Here is a 16,869-nt window from a genome sequence, read left to right on the forward strand (position 1 = left end):
ACTGGCAGTACTTAGTACAGATTTTTCAAGCTCTGATTTAAGAACCATCAAACTTCGAGTAAATTTATTCAGTTAAATAGTAACATGGTTGTAGGGGAAATTTCTTCCAAAGCCCAAAGGACTGATGACCTTGTTGTTCAGTCTGTGTGTAAGTATTATTTACTTACGTATAATCTAAAGTTAATTATGACTCTCCTGAGTTGTCTGTTTATCTCCAGTTGTTCAGTGTATGTGAAGAGTTTGCTCTTATCTTCTCCTTGATCTGTATGTTGACATGTGATATGCTGTACTAATGTTGAAGGTCAGGGAAGATCAATCTTTACAAGCTGTATCATCCTGACACTTACCTCGGTGATTATATTTGAAATAATGAAAAGGCATGCCTGTAGTTTTTGTTAATGTCAGCTGTAATGAAGTATACTGTTTGCAATTTATTTGTATACTGCACATATAGTAGATGAAGTTATTCTTCCTTGGTTCTAGAGGAATAAATATTGGAAAATGATTATATGGCCACCCTTGCATTTTTCATGTCTTCTAGCAAACATAGGAAAGAGCATGATTGATTAAATCTGATGAATATTGGAAAAAAGTTGTCAGTCATTATGAAATTGCTGTGCCTAAGTAAAAAACATTGATTATGCTATATTGGTTTATTAGAGTTTGAGATCTTTGATTAATAAGTTGTATAATTTTCTATTGGGTTAAGCGATGCATTGTAATGAGACTTCCACATTTCTCCCCTAGATAGGGACCATTGTGTTTGCACCTTTTCTTGCATACCAATGAAGGCAGCATTGTGTTGAAGAAAGTGAAAAATTGAAATGGTAGCAAATACTGATTGACATTTCACTAAATTGACATTTTTCTAATTCTTTTTCCAGTTAAGGCCCCAGTCCATCCCTATTGAGATAATTTTGATCCAACATGTCATCGTAGTTCAGTTACACATCAGTAATAATTTGCTAATGCTTTTTTCATGGGTAGTTGTCAAGCCTTTATTAATTTCTGGATGTTGGTATCCTTCCTAAATACATAAAAAAACTTGAGGTGCATTGGCTTGGTATTATTGAACTTCCTCTGAATTTTCTGAGTTCTCAGGAATGCATATACACTTGCAAGTATTTTTAAGAAGTACTGATGACCATAATCTTTTTGAATGTCTTATTTTTCCTTGTTTTTTTCTTCATTTTCAGGTCTGGCAGTTTCTCTTCAGTTGCTTCATGGAGACATAGAACAAATTAGGAGAGAGTATACATCCATGTTTACCCATGGAGTATCCATAACAAGGAAACTAGGTTTTTCCAATATTATAATGCCTGGTAAGTTAAAAAGAAAAAAACTTTCAATAAGCAGCAGAAGAAAGAACTAATGAGAAATTAATTGGTTTTCAACTGCTTTCCAAATAAATACTGTGTTCTAAAACTTCTTAAACTTTTTCAGAGACTTTTGTTAGTTTTTTTCAGATAGGAGAAAATGGTGTCTCAGTGGCCCCATTGCATTATATATTGTATAGTTACTGTGTGAGTGTGAAAAGGGCATACAGCCATAGCAGCTGCCTTTGAGAGGGAACCCCACTTCATAGAAGTGAAGATGACTGAATGCAAGACTGCTGAGCTCTATGCAGAGAAAGATAACCAGCGGAATATTATGTTCTTAAGAACTGGTAGCTTTCTAAATAAGGATTCACAGAATTTCACTGACACTGTAGAGCTTCTGGTTTCACCAGGTTTGTGTCTCAAATACTGGAAATGAAGATACTAGAAATAGATAATAATAGGGATGTAGAGGCTTTATTTTGATTATACTGTATGACAAAATGTGCAAATACTTAAACAGATGCTAAGGCAGGTAGAAAGATTGTGTCAATATGAATGTGAAGAAGCAAATACAGGAAGAAGATTACAGTAATATCTATAGTTCTGTCCCTGAAATGAAATTTTTAAGAAGTTTAATGGGTTGCAGGAAATTATAAGGCGAATGTCTCTTTAAAGGAAGAGCAAACTTGCAAGCAGACTAGTTTGGCATGATTATGGTGGTGTGTTGCTGCTGAGAAATGTTGCAGGGAGGAGCTTGCATCTTTAGTTTCAGCTGAGTCCACACACAATACTTTCTGTCTCAAATGTAAATAATCCTCAGGACTTGCAGATTTTTAATACAGACTACCTTCTTCTTACAAAGATCTGTCTTTGCATTCCTGTGTACCTAATTCAGAAGTAAACTAAGGTTCTGAGGCAAGAATAAATAAGCTTCAATACTTCACTAATCAAGGAGGTCTTAAATAGGCATTTAAAACTCAGTAATGAGACTCAGCTTTAGCTATGGGCATGTATTTTTCTTGAACTTCTGCCTGAAACTTGACAACTGAGAATTCACTCTTGTGTTCTTACTGCCAATTAAACATCTGTCCTTCTGCATCCTTGATCAGTACTACTAATCACATAAAACAAGCACAGAACACAAGTTAATAAAATAGTTTTAGCGTTACAAAAATACTCTGCTGGCATGACTGCAATATTTAGAACAATAAGATGCATGAGTCAGGTGCCATTTTATTTAAAGGTAGATTATATATATGTATGTTTAATGGAAGCATTCAATTGAAATCTTATGGCTTATTAGCTAGGGTTTATTTGTTGTATTACTGTTGGATTTGTAATTTGAATCAAATGAGTATTGCAGATAATATGGCTGATAACAGTAGAAGCAGTTTTACTGAGCACGCTATAACTCCCATTAAGAAACCTTTCTCCGTTTATCTATGATCTAGTGACCTTCTGCTCTGTTATCAAATTTTCTAAGTTCTATAAATAGCTCTTCTATCCCTTGACTTTCCAGTTGTGAAATAACGTGATGTACTAAACTGCAAAAACCATGTTATAGCGGAGTACTGTGTAGTCAGCTGCTGGAGGAGTTTCTCAACTCAGGTTCAAAGAATGTGGAGGCTCAGTTTGTCCTTTTTTTATTTAAAAAAATAATATATGGGTTCTGGTGTGCTGCTTTCTCAGTCCAAATGTATGCATACCTCAGTTTAGAAAATGTACAACGTTTATTCTATGTTTACTGGCATAGAAGAGGTTTCTTCTAAAGAGAAAATCATCTCACTCTTGCTATGAGGAGTTCCAAGGGCTAACCAGAGCAGTATGCCCTAGGCACTGAAACGCCCAGAGGAACCTGGCCTTTGAAATGCTTTTTTCTTTTAAAGCTCCCTTTCATTTTGTTTCTCTTCTAGTGTCGTTTTTCAGAGATAAATTAGAGAACTTCATCTTTTGCCACTGGAAATGGTCATTAATTAGATCTTACTTTATATTTTTGTTGAAAGTAAGTATGTTGCTGTGGATAATTAGCACTTAGGTTAGGGTTCTGAACCAGACTCTCTTGAATTATTCAATAAGAAATACTTCATGCTGCTAAACTACAGTATCTCTTTTATAAATGCCATATTTTAAGTCTCTTTCCTATTCTGTTGTATTTAAACTCTCTGACCTTCATTTTTCGTTATATCAATCCTCTTCTCTTTGGAGGTTTTCCTGTTAAAAGCTACTAGGATCAGCATACATGCCAAACCAGAATTTCGTTCACAATAATAATGCATGTTTTTATAGAGCAATGCTTTTCATGTCACTGGAGCCTGACAGGGTGAAGCCACAGAATGCTTCTTCCAGCAGAAGAACTCCAAGTGTTTTAGGATATGAAGTAGATGGCTAGAAAAAAGCATATATGACTCAAAAAGGCTCCGAAATAACTAAGTCACTTTATTCTAGCTGACAGAAGAAGGAAAGGCAGTGAAAGTATTATTTTGTGAGTCTAATTAACATGCATTTTCTAGGTTTAACTGGGTTGTGTAGAGTCTGCCCTTAAATCCACTAGTAAACTTCCCAGCATCCTAGTGTGGCAGTCTGCAGATGTACAAGCCAGTATTCTTGGAAAGCTTTGTACAGCATCGAAGAACAACTGCGCTTACACCCTGAATTTGTCTTCATTTCCTGAAAGGACAGACAACCACATCATTACTTAGTATATAAAATTTAGCATTTAATATTTACAAACATACTATACTTTTTGAGCAGTACTTGTATGTATCTATGTATTAACATACGTAATAGGTGATGGAATATGAAAGCCCTTTTGTATTTTTCTATACATACTTTTACCAGCTTTTTTGCTGTTATATGTAGTGCACTCTTACGGAATCGGTTTCCAAATTTGACTTAGAGTGTCTGTATCAGCGCATAACTTCAGTGCTGCATATGCTCATGTGTTCTAGCGCATATGCATGAGCATATTCTTTTGCATCTTTGTGGAAGATATCTAATTCCATAAAAAAGCCTGATCATTAGTGTGTGTTGTCTGGGGTTTTTAGAATTGGAATGAACCCTAGCACAGCTGTTTGTCTAAATGGGGACTTACTGGAGGAGCCATAGCTCCCTGCTAGGACTGTCAGTTGTACACAGACTCTAAACTATCATGTGGTAAGCATCTGTCTAGTTGCACATCTTCCTTTCTTGTGCTTATCAGACCAGAACTGCGTCTGCTTTACTTTATTTAAGCTATGCTGTTCTTAATAGTGCTAAGGCTGTTACTGGTAGTAGTAGTCTTGATTACTTGGTACATTCAAAGCCAAAATCCATTCAGCATGAGACACTAGCATATAAAGTAAAATAATCTCATGTCTTTCTGAATTGCTTTTTATTAAGCAATTCAGTTAGGTCCAACCCTTACTTCCTGGAACTTTACCTGCAAACTTACTCTGTGCAGCTTTGTCTACAATATCAAAGATAATTCTAATTTAAAACAGCTATAGATATGATTTTGAAAGGCTCTGTATCTTATAGAGGACAGCAGCTCACCTCCAAATGTCTTGGTCCATAAAACATACTGCAGTGTATAAACAATTGGCCTGTTGGCTGACATCTCAACAGATTTTCATAGATGGATATCAACTAGCTATAGACACCCCGTTTCAGCTTATGATCTGAACTGGTAGCATTACCACTCCTTGCTCCGAGTTAAGATCAGAGTTTGTTTCTTCCTGTCTATTCAAATTATTAAACTCTTATGATATTAGAAGAGGTTAAAGAATTGACAAGTCAGTACAATAGTATTACTGACCATTATTTTCCTTGTGCATAAGCTTAGATGGTCTATAATGCTGGTATCTATAGCTGAACTAGTCAGTCCTGACTGCAGAGTTCTTGGTTTGTAGTCCTTCACTCTGAATTTTTTGGTCCTCTTCTAATCCTGTGATATCATCTCACAAATAACATAGCTAAAGACTCTACATGAAGCTGCTGTATTAATTTCTGCAATGGAATTTTAATACTTTCGGACTTATATTTGTCAAACAATGAAAGTTGCATTTTGTTTCTCAATGTTTTGTCTTTTTTTATGATTTCTGCTCATTCAGCAGATAGAATGAGCTTCCCAGGATGTTGCAGTGCTTTTAAGTTTCCTACATTAAGCTTTCATATGCTTAATTTAGGAAAAATAACTTAGAGTTTTTACCATCCCATCTGCATTGCTTTGCATTTTTCAGCTTTTAATTTCATTAGATGTCCTTTAGCTGTCCAGTTAAATCTCATCAGAATTCTGTCTTTGAAAGCTACTGAATATACTCATTACTCCTTCATCTGGATTATTAAGAAGTCTTTTATTCTTTTCATGTGCAAGTACACGCTCTCCCATCTTTCTAACTTTCCATTTTCAGAAGCTTTTAAAATGAAACTAGAACTAGAATCTTTGTCTTTTTATACAAGTGATCTCACAAAATGCTATCCATGTGATAACATGCATTTTTCAATGATGTGAATTTGACTAGGAACATATTCCCTCTTTCAAAGCTTAGAATAAGAGTCTGGAGAGCAAAAATGCAAAGAAAGCTAAGGAATCTGTTCTCTTCATCATGGTAAATGTCTGTATCTGTCAGTGTGCTTGGACTTAGTAAAGAGCTAGGATTCTAGGAAAAGAAATATGTCTGACACACTTAAGCATTTTTCTCCCGTGAGCAGTGGTATGAATTTTTTTCAATCTTCTTCATCCTGTGTGGAGTACAAACAGCCTAAATTTAACACCTGCTATTGTTTGCTGTTCTGATTTCCAAGAAGCCAGAAATATGTATTTTTAATTACTGAAAGTAATATTGCCTGGATATATTAGTTACACAAAATATGTTTAAGCAATATTGTGGAGTAAAGACACCCTGAATTTTGACCTTTCATGAAACTGTAGTACTCTATGGGGAATATGCTCTGCTTCCCAAATCCTATTTTAATACTTTCTTAAAGCTTTGATCCTGTCTACCAAAGGAATTATCATTTCTACAAGTCACTGGAGAAAACAAGGATACTAATACATGACTCTGTACTTGATTAGACAAGTGCAAGGAACTTCTATATTGTTTTCCTTCTCCTTCCTATCACCTCTGTCTTATTTTCTTGGTTCATTAGGAACTGAAGGAAAAATAGAAGAGAACTATGGAGAGGGAGGAAAGGCCAGAATTTAATTGGACTTCCCTTGATTTAAAAATCTCTGGAAGTGACAAACAGGGAAAAGGGTCTTGTGCAATTTATAGTATTTGGAAGAGTAAGCTGGCTTTCTTTTGAGCATAGAATAAATAGTAGTGATGCATGAGAAGTGTATATGAGGATAGTTATGGTTTGGAAGTCTTTCTTCAATAAACCAGGTAAGGAGCACTAGCAAACTAATAAGTGAATGCTTTAGCACTGTAAAAACGTCTTTCAAAATTCTGTTGGAAATATTTTCTTTATATTGTAGCTATTCAAAATCAACAGGTCAAAGTTTTCTGTTAAAAAAGCTTGTAAGTCTTTTATTCCCCACTTGTTCAAAGCAACTTGTTTTACATCTCATTGTTAAAAGGAAGAGCAAAAAAAAAATAGGTCAGAGCAATTGGGTCTTAAGTGGTAGATCTACAATCCGTTTGAAATCTGTAAGTATTGCGGTTTGAGAATCCCTCATAAAGGACATTTCATTTGCTTAATCAGGTGTTTTCTGATGAGTTTTTCTTAGGGCTTGTTGAGAGTTTCTGTAATAAAGCTGAAAATGCAGATAATGTTCTGTTGAAAAAGGAATCTGTTTATTCATCTTTGCCTTTGATTTAAATGCCAAACATTACTTAATCCAATAGTAAAAAGGTAGTAGCATTACCAAAGTCATCAATGCTCCTGAAATTCAAACACATGCAGAGTTGTTTTAATATTTGGCTTGTTTATAAACAAGAATATCAGAGATAATATTAAAACTAGCTAGCAGTATGTAAATAATAGAAATGGTCTTATCTCTTTCTGCTCATCCCCTGTCATATACTTAAATGCAGACGCACACCCTGCCCCAAATAAGTTTTGTCAAGTATCACCCAGAGGGTCCCAATCTCAGACCTTTTCTTTGTATGTATATATTTAAGCACAGAGTACAAAATTTTTCTCATTCTTGAGTCATGTGTGAATATTACTCATAAATAGTAATTATTATGAGTCTATGCAAAAGCTTCTTGCAAGTAGCAAAGTTGTTCTTTGCCACAATAACGGAGAAGTCAAGGACTTCTGTATGAGGAGAAAGCACTGAACAGACAGCTTGACTGGTGGTTGTCATAGTCTTTAAATCTGACACACATTTACTGGCAGTTTCAAGCATGTCAATGAGATTTGCCCTGTTTCTTAAAAGTGATGAATGCATTTGCTGATAAGCAGCCAGCCTCTCTTTTGGTGTATTCTACAATGTGAAACAAAAAAGAAATTGTTTCAATAATGGGATTTCACTTCCTACAGTGATGAAATTCTTTGTGAAATGCAGTGTGCCTGTATCTTCCTGAGCTGATCTTCTTAAGAATGCCCTTCTCTCACGTAACATCCTTCTGATGATTTTCATGAATGATGCCAGATTGCTTAACTTGAATGTTTTAAATTTTTTTTTTTCTCATTAAACACAACTCTGGATCATATGTAAGAAATCAGGAAGGCAAGGCAAGAGGCCAGCATGGCTGAGTAAAGATGTAAGAAGGGTGAGGGTAAGAAGGAAATACACAGGCAGTGGAAACAGGGACAGGTATCCTGGGAAGAGTATAGGGACATTGCCCAGTTGTAGGGATGGGGTCAGGAAGGCCAAGGCGCAGATGGAGCTGAACTTGGCAAGGGACATAAAGAATAATAAGAGCTTCTACAAGTATTTCAGACAGAAAAGGAAGGTCAAGAAAAGTCTACCCCACCCCCCCCAAGGAATGCGACTGGTAAACTGGTAACAACAGACAAGGAGAAGGCTGAGGTACTCAAACTTTTTTTGCCTTAGTCTTCACTGGCAATCTCTCTTCCCACATGTCTTGAGTGGATGGACCTCAAGGCAGGGACTGGGGGAGCAAAGTCCCTCCTGCTGTAAGAAAAGATCAAGTTCAAGACCACCTGAGGAACCTGAACATACGTGTCTGAGACCTGACGAGATGGCAGTCAAGCAAAGTCCCCAGTGACTGGAAAAAGGGAAACATTGCACTCATTTTTAAAAAGGGTAGAAAGGAGGACCCTGGGAACTACTGACCTGTCAGCCTCATGGAACAGATCCTCCTAGAAGCTATGCTAAGGCACATGGAGGACAGGGAGGTGATTCGACACAGCCAGCACGGCTTCACCAAGGGCAAGTCCTGCCTGACCAACCTAGTAGTCTTCTATGATGGAGTGACTACATCAGTGGACAAGGGAAGAGCTACAGATATCGCATATCTGGACTTCTCTAAGGCCTTTGACATGGTCTCCCACAACATCCTTCACTCTAAACTGGAGAAAAATGTATTTGATAGACGGACTGTTTGGTGGATAAGGAATGAGTTGGATAGTCGCATCCAGAGGGTAGTGGTCAACAGCTCAATGTCCATGACCAGCTAGAGATCAGTGGCAAGTTGTGTCCCTCAGGGGTCTGTATTGGGACCAGTACTGTTTAATATCTTCATCAGTGACATAGGCAGTAGGATTGAGTGCGCTCTCAGCAGATTTTCAGATCACACCAAGCTGAGTGGTAAAGTTGACAAGCCTGAGGGATGGCATGCCATCCAGAGGGACCTGGACAACTTCAGAAGTGGGCCCATGTGAACTTCGTGAGGTTCAACCATGGCTAAGTGTAAGGTCCCGCACCTGGGTTGCGGCAATCCCCAGTATCAGTACAGGCTGGGGAATGAAGGGATGAAGAGCAGCCCTGCCGAGAAGGACTTGGAGGTACTGGTAGATGAAAGGCTGGACATGAGCCGGCAACGTGTGCTCGCAGCCCAGAAAATCAGTTGTATCCTGGGTTGTATCAAAAGAAGCATGGCCAGCAGGTCGAGGGAGGTGATTCTGCCCCTCTACTCTGCTCTGGTGAGACCCCACCTGGAGTACTGTGTCGAGCTGTGAAGTCCTCAAGTACAGGAAAGACATGGACCTGTTGGAGCCGGTCCAGAGGAGGGCCACAGAAATGCTCAGGTGGATGGAATACCTCTGCTATGAGGACAGGCGAGAGAGTTGGGGTTGTTCAGCCTGGGGAAGAGAAGGCTTCAGGGAGACGTTATTGTGGCCTTTCAATACTTAAAGGAGGCTTATAAGAAAGATGGGGATACAATTTTTAATATGGCCTGTAGTGATAGGACATAGGGTAATGGTTTTAAACTAGAAGAGGGTAGATTCAGACGAGATTCAGTCTGAAGGAAGAAATTTTTTACAATGAGGGTGGTGAAACACTGGAACGGATTGCCCAGAGAGGTGGTAGATGCCCCATCCTTGGAAACATTCAAGGTCAGGTTGGACTGGGTTCTGAGCAACCTGATCTAGTTGAAGATGTCCCTGCTCATTGCAGGGGGCTTGGACTAGATGACCTTTAAAGGTCCCTTCCATCCCAAAGCATTTTATGATTCTATGAAATCACCAAAGTTCAACTGCCAGAAAGCATTAGCAAGAGTTTAGTATTGCTATAGTATTCCAGGACTTAACCTCTTCTCCTCCCACCCCATGCCCCCAAGTTAATATGTTACGTGTTAATAAACACATATATTTTGATAGTTAAAGTATTTATAACCTCCAGGTTGTGACTACTGCAAATATGATCAGCTTGTAGTGTAACTTGTTGAAATTTAGGTTGCATGCTGGTGGTCAGTGCTGCATCACCCAGACATAGGGTCACCTACTTTTGAACTGAGCTCTTCTGTCTTGTTCCCTGTGTTTCTGTAAACTGCTTGTTCTTATAACTTTAGCTGTGCCAGTTCCAAGTTTACTGGGTTAAAAAGGGAGTGGAAGATTTCCTGCCCTTGTCTTTTCTCTTCCGGTTTTGCTTCTTATTGTCACTGTATCAGCATGGATATTAACATCATAGATTATCCTAGTTGCTAAAAGGCATAGCATGGATTGATCCAAAGGGTAGGAGGGAAGATGGACTAAGGGACCCTAGCCCTCTTCTCAAGTTAAAATCACCTTCTATATGTTTTTTTGAGATCCTCCCACTGACAGTAGCTACACAGCTCTTGTTCTATTCTACAAAGTATTCTAAGGAGCTTTTCTCTAAAACATTTTGCATCCACAAGATTTACATTCTGGATAATACCATTTTGTCTGTGCCACATCCAGAGATTTTCAGTCTTTACAATTGAAATTGTTTTAAGAGCTGTTCAAGTCATGTTTAGGGTATGAAACAAAGCCAACTCATTAGCTTGTATTTTAGAGGGATGTAAATGAACAGGAACTTTCTTTAACCAAAATAATGTTTTCTGCTCCTTTTCAATTCGTGGTTCTAAAGGACCTATAATTCTGAGGAAAGCTTTCAAAAAAGCAGTTCCTAACAAAAGCTCCTAGTGAGTTCTGTGTAATTATTTTTAAATTAGTGGCTGCTGTCAGGACAGTTTAGATTTGTGGACTGAAAGCTATAACTATCAGAGATGCTATCTTGTTCAAATACAATCATGCTGTGTTTTGTTACAGTACTAAATAATCAAATTGGAATTTATTTTGCTAGAGAGCTTTTCAAGGATAGCTGGCAAACTAAACTTTTCTTTCTAACAAAAACAGCTACCTTTGATCTTTGACAGCTATCTTCAGCTTGAAAACCTTGTTCCATATTAATATGCTACAAGAAATTCTACAGTTCTAAATGTGGTTGTAATACGGGAAAAGTCTTGTTATATCATCTGTGTTCCAGTTGTAACTTACAGCTTCCTCAGTGTAAGTTTAAAAACATTTTTGTGATGAAGGATGATCATTACTTTGATGCTTAGGTTAGGTACAAATGTTTCTAGAAAAATAAGAGAACAAACAATACATTAATGCAAATGGTCTCCTGATGCTTGTCCTGACCTGACCTTCTCCTTACTAGTGATTACCTGTCTTGTTCCTGTCACCTGAGGTTCAGTGGGAGCATTCAAGCCTCTGCAAGCTGGGGGCAGCTTGCACGTAGGTCCCATAGATAGCTGGGGGTACCCCCTGTGAGCAGCAGCAGACAAGGCAAGAAGGGTTTGCAGGCTTTTCCTTTCTCAGACTACAAATAGTGCTTTCATGATATTTTTGCCAGGTCAAAGCTGAAATGTATTGGCAAGACCATATGACCAGTACTGCCAATGCTGTGCTCTATGCATCTTGATTTAGCAACCCAGACATTTCAGTTCAGCACCTTTCACATACAATTAAATTCACTTGCTAGAGTAAATGTCCCTGTAGAATATGCACTTAACACTTGTGCTGCATGGGAAAGTTAAAGCTGTATAATCATCCACATCACTGCAGCTTTACATTTTTTTGTTAAATTCTATGGAACTTCAATTTCCATTTAGCTCTAGCCCTCACTTCATAGTAAAGTTCTTGCTGCAGTGCTTCAGTCTGTGGCTTTTAATATTTAAAAATCTGGTTTGGGTTAGCCAAATACATGAAATAATATAGTGTTAACTAAGTAGTGCTAAAGTGTTGTGGTTAATGGGTCACTTCTGTAATTAGGACAGAATATACTGATACCCTTTTTCAACACATCGCATTATTGTCTGAAAAACAAACAGCTTCCCTAGATACACTCTTTGATCCTCACAGTTCTTCTGTTTTTATGAGACGGCTTATTACTTCCTATCTGCATGGGGACCACCACCAGCCTTTTTTTTTTTTTTTCTGCTTTGCTGTTTGTCACCTCACATCCAACCTTCTGCCTTACTTATGGCTGCTTGTAACACGTTAACCTCATTTTTTTATTGGGATAGTGGCGAGAAAATAGCTGTGCCAAGATTAGCAGCTTTTTAAGCAGTGAAATGATTCAGACAACACAGAAATGCAATACATGTTGTCTTTTAATTTGCTTTTCTCCAGCTTCTGTTGACTCAGCCCATAACGCACATCTCTAGATGTGAAGGGCACTCCTAAGGAGACCTAGGTGGTTTAGCTTCACAAAACATGTTTAATGATCTTAGTGTGTGTGGTCCACCGTTCTACAGTCTTGTCTTACCCAGAAAACTGTATGTCAGTCCTAGACAGAGCTGATGTATAATGGGGTTTGACCCTATAATGGTCAACGGTGCTACTAACTGGGTGTTCACATTCATTGCACGGTCCAGAAGCCCTGGTGAATTCAGAAAGCTTAAAGAAACTGTCACAACAGGAGTTGGGGGATGGACATGCTCCATAAGAACAGGCAAAAATGAGCTGCCCTTTCTTTTGAAATAAATGCTTTCAAATGATCTAGATCTTTCATACCACACAACTTCATTATAGGTAGAGGTAGGTTTCTCACCTCAAAGTTGAGCGTGATTTTTGATACTGTTTTCAGTTGCTTATTCCTGTACCAAACTTCATGCTGAAAATAATGATTGGATGTTTTCACTGAAACAGATCTAGAGAAGAAGACTTTGTATTTCTCAACATGGATATAACCTGGAATAAGTCTGTTGCTTTTTTCATCGTGTTTCAAGTTTCATATCTGATTGAGATTCAATCCTATGTTTTTGACCAGTAATTAAAATCTGATGTACTGTGCTATATAAGATGTACCTCTCTTGTTTCTGCATAAATTCCTTGCTTTGGTCAAGTATTAGACTGTGAAAAAAATCTCAGTGCATATACACCTAGGAGAGATTTGAGTCATATAGATACTTCAGCTGAGAAACTGTTTGTACTCACCAAAGTCTACCTCAGAACTCAGATATTCAGCAGGACTTTCCCTTTCAGTGCTACTTATGACTGTAATTGCCCCTCTTAGTGAAAATAAGATGATTTAATCTGTCCGAATTGTCTGTCTGGTATACTGGTTAAGGCAAAGATCCCACAGAAAAATGATGTATGTTTTTGTAATCAATTGTGTAATTGCAGTTGCTATAAATTAAAAAGATCAGTTAAAGGAATATAGATAAATTCAACAATTTGCTGATGTTTGAATACTTTATAGAGGAAGTTGGAGTTGTTTTTACTGGAAGAGGGATCACAAAAGAATGCCCTAACTTGGTTTTACACAGACAATCTCAGTTTTTGGAGAGAGAATTTCTGTTAAGGAAGATTGACGCAATGGTATTTCTACGTTGGGGAAGTAAAAGTGATTAAGATAGCTCCAGAGCAATATATTGAGGGTGAAATAATTTTTTTAAATTTGGATCCAAATATATTTGTCTAAGTTTTTATTACAATTTTCTTTCCTTTTTCCTTTCCAGAGTGAAATTTACTTTCCAAATCCATTTTCTTTTTTAGTCAGCTATTTTCTGATAAGGCTTTATGCTTGATTTTTACAATTCCATTGACTTTTGGATCTTATGAGCTTTTGTTCCTAATATGTTCATACAAATATTGTGCCAAAGATTTGTCAGGAGCCTGCCTTTAAGTTCTTAACGTTCCAGTACACTTATCTGAACTGTGCAAGTTCAATATAGTTGGTTTTCTTCCATTTTGGTTACAAGTAGTGATCTTTTGTAAACTAAAAGTGAAAGACGTGTGAGTACAAATCCAGACACAAGCCCAAATTTAAATGAAAACCTACATTTTTGTAAAGATTATAAAATGTCAGATATGCTACATACTTTTGAGAAAAGGAAGCTGCTGTTACATCTACCTGATGCAGATTGTACCCTTGATATATAGCCCATAGTTTACATTCTTTTTGATTAATTTTCCAGTCTATTTCGGTTATCTCCCTTTTGCTTTTCTATCCATTTCCATATAAAACATCGTTATTTCTCATACTCTTCTCTTGGATTTAATTTGCCTTGCATGATAATGGAGAAAATCTGGCATTTGCTTTCAATAACATGACCCATGTGTCTTGATTTGCTCTGAGACATTGAAAACAGAGTAGAGCTACCTGAATTGGATGTAGATCAGGACAAAATTCATCTGAACTATCCTCTCATGACACTGATTACAAACCCCGCCAAGGTTCTGTAAGAGGACAACAGGACAATATCTGTGAAAGTACATCCTACTCCTGTGTCTTTTTTTCTCAATGATTTTATTTCTTTATTGATTGATTTCTTTATTGATTTTACTGTCTTTATTGAGGTGAAACTCAATGGGTTTGGATGTTTTTAAAAACCTTAAAAGGCAGACACCGTTTTTGAAAGCCTGCTTAACTTTGGTGAAGCTCTAATTACTTTTTCAAGAAATGCTTTCCTATTTTTGCATAGAATCATAGAATGGTTTGGGTTGGAAGGTACCTTTAAATAACATTTTTAAAGATCAATCATCCCCGCCTCCCCCATAGACAAGGACACCTTTCACTAGACCAGGTTGCTCAAAGCCACATCCAACCTGACCTTGAACACTTCCATTGACAGGGCATCCACAACTTCTCTGGGCAACCTGTTCCAGTGTCACTTTCATTTAAATCCTGTACAATTTACTCTATTTAAAAAGGAAAAAAATATGGTTTTCACTGAGTTTCGTCTGGGCTAGGTCATGAAATTTGTGGTGGAAGTGGTTATTTGGTTATGTTTTTGTGAAGACCCCATGGAAAACTGAAATCATTTTTTGCTGATAAATAAAAATGACTGAAGCTAGCACAAATGCATGTAGTATTCAGGTTAATCTTTAAAGAGAAATTGCTGCAACTACAAGTTGTGTGTTAAAATCAGTTATATAACAAAGCTTCTCTTTTTCATTATTTTGTGTTGTCATTTTTCTGACTGTAAGACTCTTGAAAGCAACCAACTACCAGCACTTACTAGAACCGATCCTAGTGTAAGTGTATGCTAAGCAAGGACTCAACATATTGTATGCTCTTAGGTGAGCATAACATACTAGCTTCTAAAACTTGTAAGATAAAATATTACTGCGATGTGGAAATAATCAGAATCTAGTAGTTTTAAGGGTAATTTTATGACCTGAATAAACATATGAACAGTTTCACTGATTCACATCAAGGGCTTGTCTAGCTGAGTGTTGTAAACAGACAACTAAGGAAGAGTAAGAACTGAGCATGCATAGATGCATGAATGGTAATTACCCCCTGATGCTCTCCCAGCCTCCAGCTATGTTCAGCTCAAGGGATTCCCTGAGCTGCTTGTGATCGTCTGTTTCATATACTTTAATGGATCTTCCTTCCACAACTTCTCCATTCTTCTGTTGAACCTTTTACATTTCTCTCATTCATAACATCCTTCAGAAAGGTTTTGGTTTGTTTTGTTTTGGGGTTGCTTTTGTGTTAGTATTTTTACAAACCTTGCTGTCCATTACCTGAATAACCACCACCCTTTGCTTATTTTGAGCCTGACTCCCACCGAGAACCAGAGATGATTCAATGATTGCACACACTTATTAGTAATTCAGCTCTTTCATCCTTGACTTCACACAAAACTCTTAAGTGAATACCATCTGGTCCTGGTATTTGTTTCTGTTCATTCTGTCTAGCTGTACTCTAGCCTCTGTCCACAGTTGTTTCAGAAGGTAATTAATAATAAGGTAATACAATAGTAGATTTTTGCCCTTTTTTTTATGGGCATGGTTCTTGAGGGCTTGATAACATAGCAGTTTCCTCTTTTACTATTTTTTTTTCCTGTGGCAATGGTTTAGATTGTGCTTTGGAGGAATCATTTAATTATTTTACATACAGTGATGGAATAATGTTATAAAAATATTAGAAGACTGTAGCAAGATCATTGCTTTGGTACTTAAAAATCACTGGAGAGTTGCATGCAGTAAAATAAATGCAAGAAATGTGAAACATGAGAGTATCCTAGAAAGTGCAAGTAGGCCAAATTCTGTTTGCATATTAAAATGAAGCCAGAAATTAAAGATGCACTAATTATTTAACAGTTACATATCTTTTAGGTTTACCCACGGTACAAGTATCCATCTCATGTTTGACTTCTAAGTGGTACACCTATAAATACACAAAATTGTCATACTTGACTTCTTTTCACCAGTGCTCAGTGAAAATCTGCTTTATTAAAAGAGGATATTCCCATTATGCTAAACTTGCATTTCACTAGATTAAAGCATATATTCTCAATTTCTTTTTCTACCAAATCTAGAAATTAGAATTTTAGAAGATGCTCCTAATTATGATGCTGTTTGTCCTTCATTTTTTAGTGTTTCAAAAGGAAAGTCCAATTGCTTCCAAGTAGTTCTAGTAATGTTTGTCCAGGGCTAGATGAGTTTACACTTTTTAGAAATAGATTTAGCATTTTCAAACAGAACAGGGGCTTCCCTACCATGCCACTCCAGTCACCACCCTTACTGCTTTTCCCTGCCTGTCTGCCCCCCCCCAACCGCCAAACAATCTTTATTCCTTTCATCAACTATAAACTTTGTGGTTTGTGTCAGTTGAAACTAAAATAAAATTACCATTGATCTCATCCAGAAGATCTGGTCACAGTCTGACAGAATACTTAGCATGCTAACATAAGAATGTGCAAAGAATTTAAATTTAAATGTGCTAGCAGTTTTTAAT

General features: G+C 37.2%; 1 protein-coding gene across 4 annotated transcripts in view; it reads left to right on the forward strand.

Moving 5' to 3' along the window:
* Positions 1-16,869, forward strand: part of DOCK4 (dedicator of cytokinesis 4) — a 254,113-nt gene that overhangs the window by 140,819 nt on the left and 96,425 nt on the right. For all 4 annotated transcript variants that reach the window (XM_087765670.1, XM_087765672.1, XM_087765671.1 and 1 more), the window contains exon 13: positions 1,197-1,322. In XM_087765670.1, the coding sequence (XP_087621796.1) occupies positions 1,197-1,322 (126 nt within the window). The remainder of the gene's footprint in view (positions 1-1,196; positions 1,323-16,869) is intronic.

The sequence above is a fragment of the Nipponia nippon genome, unplaced genomic scaffold (assembly GCF_047370975.1).
Source record: "Nipponia nippon isolate SJK-2023a ecotype South Korea unplaced genomic scaffold, ASM4737097v1 scaffold_3, whole genome shotgun sequence".
In the NCBI taxonomy this organism is placed as follows: domain Eukaryota; kingdom Metazoa; phylum Chordata; class Aves; order Pelecaniformes; family Threskiornithidae; genus Nipponia; species Nipponia nippon.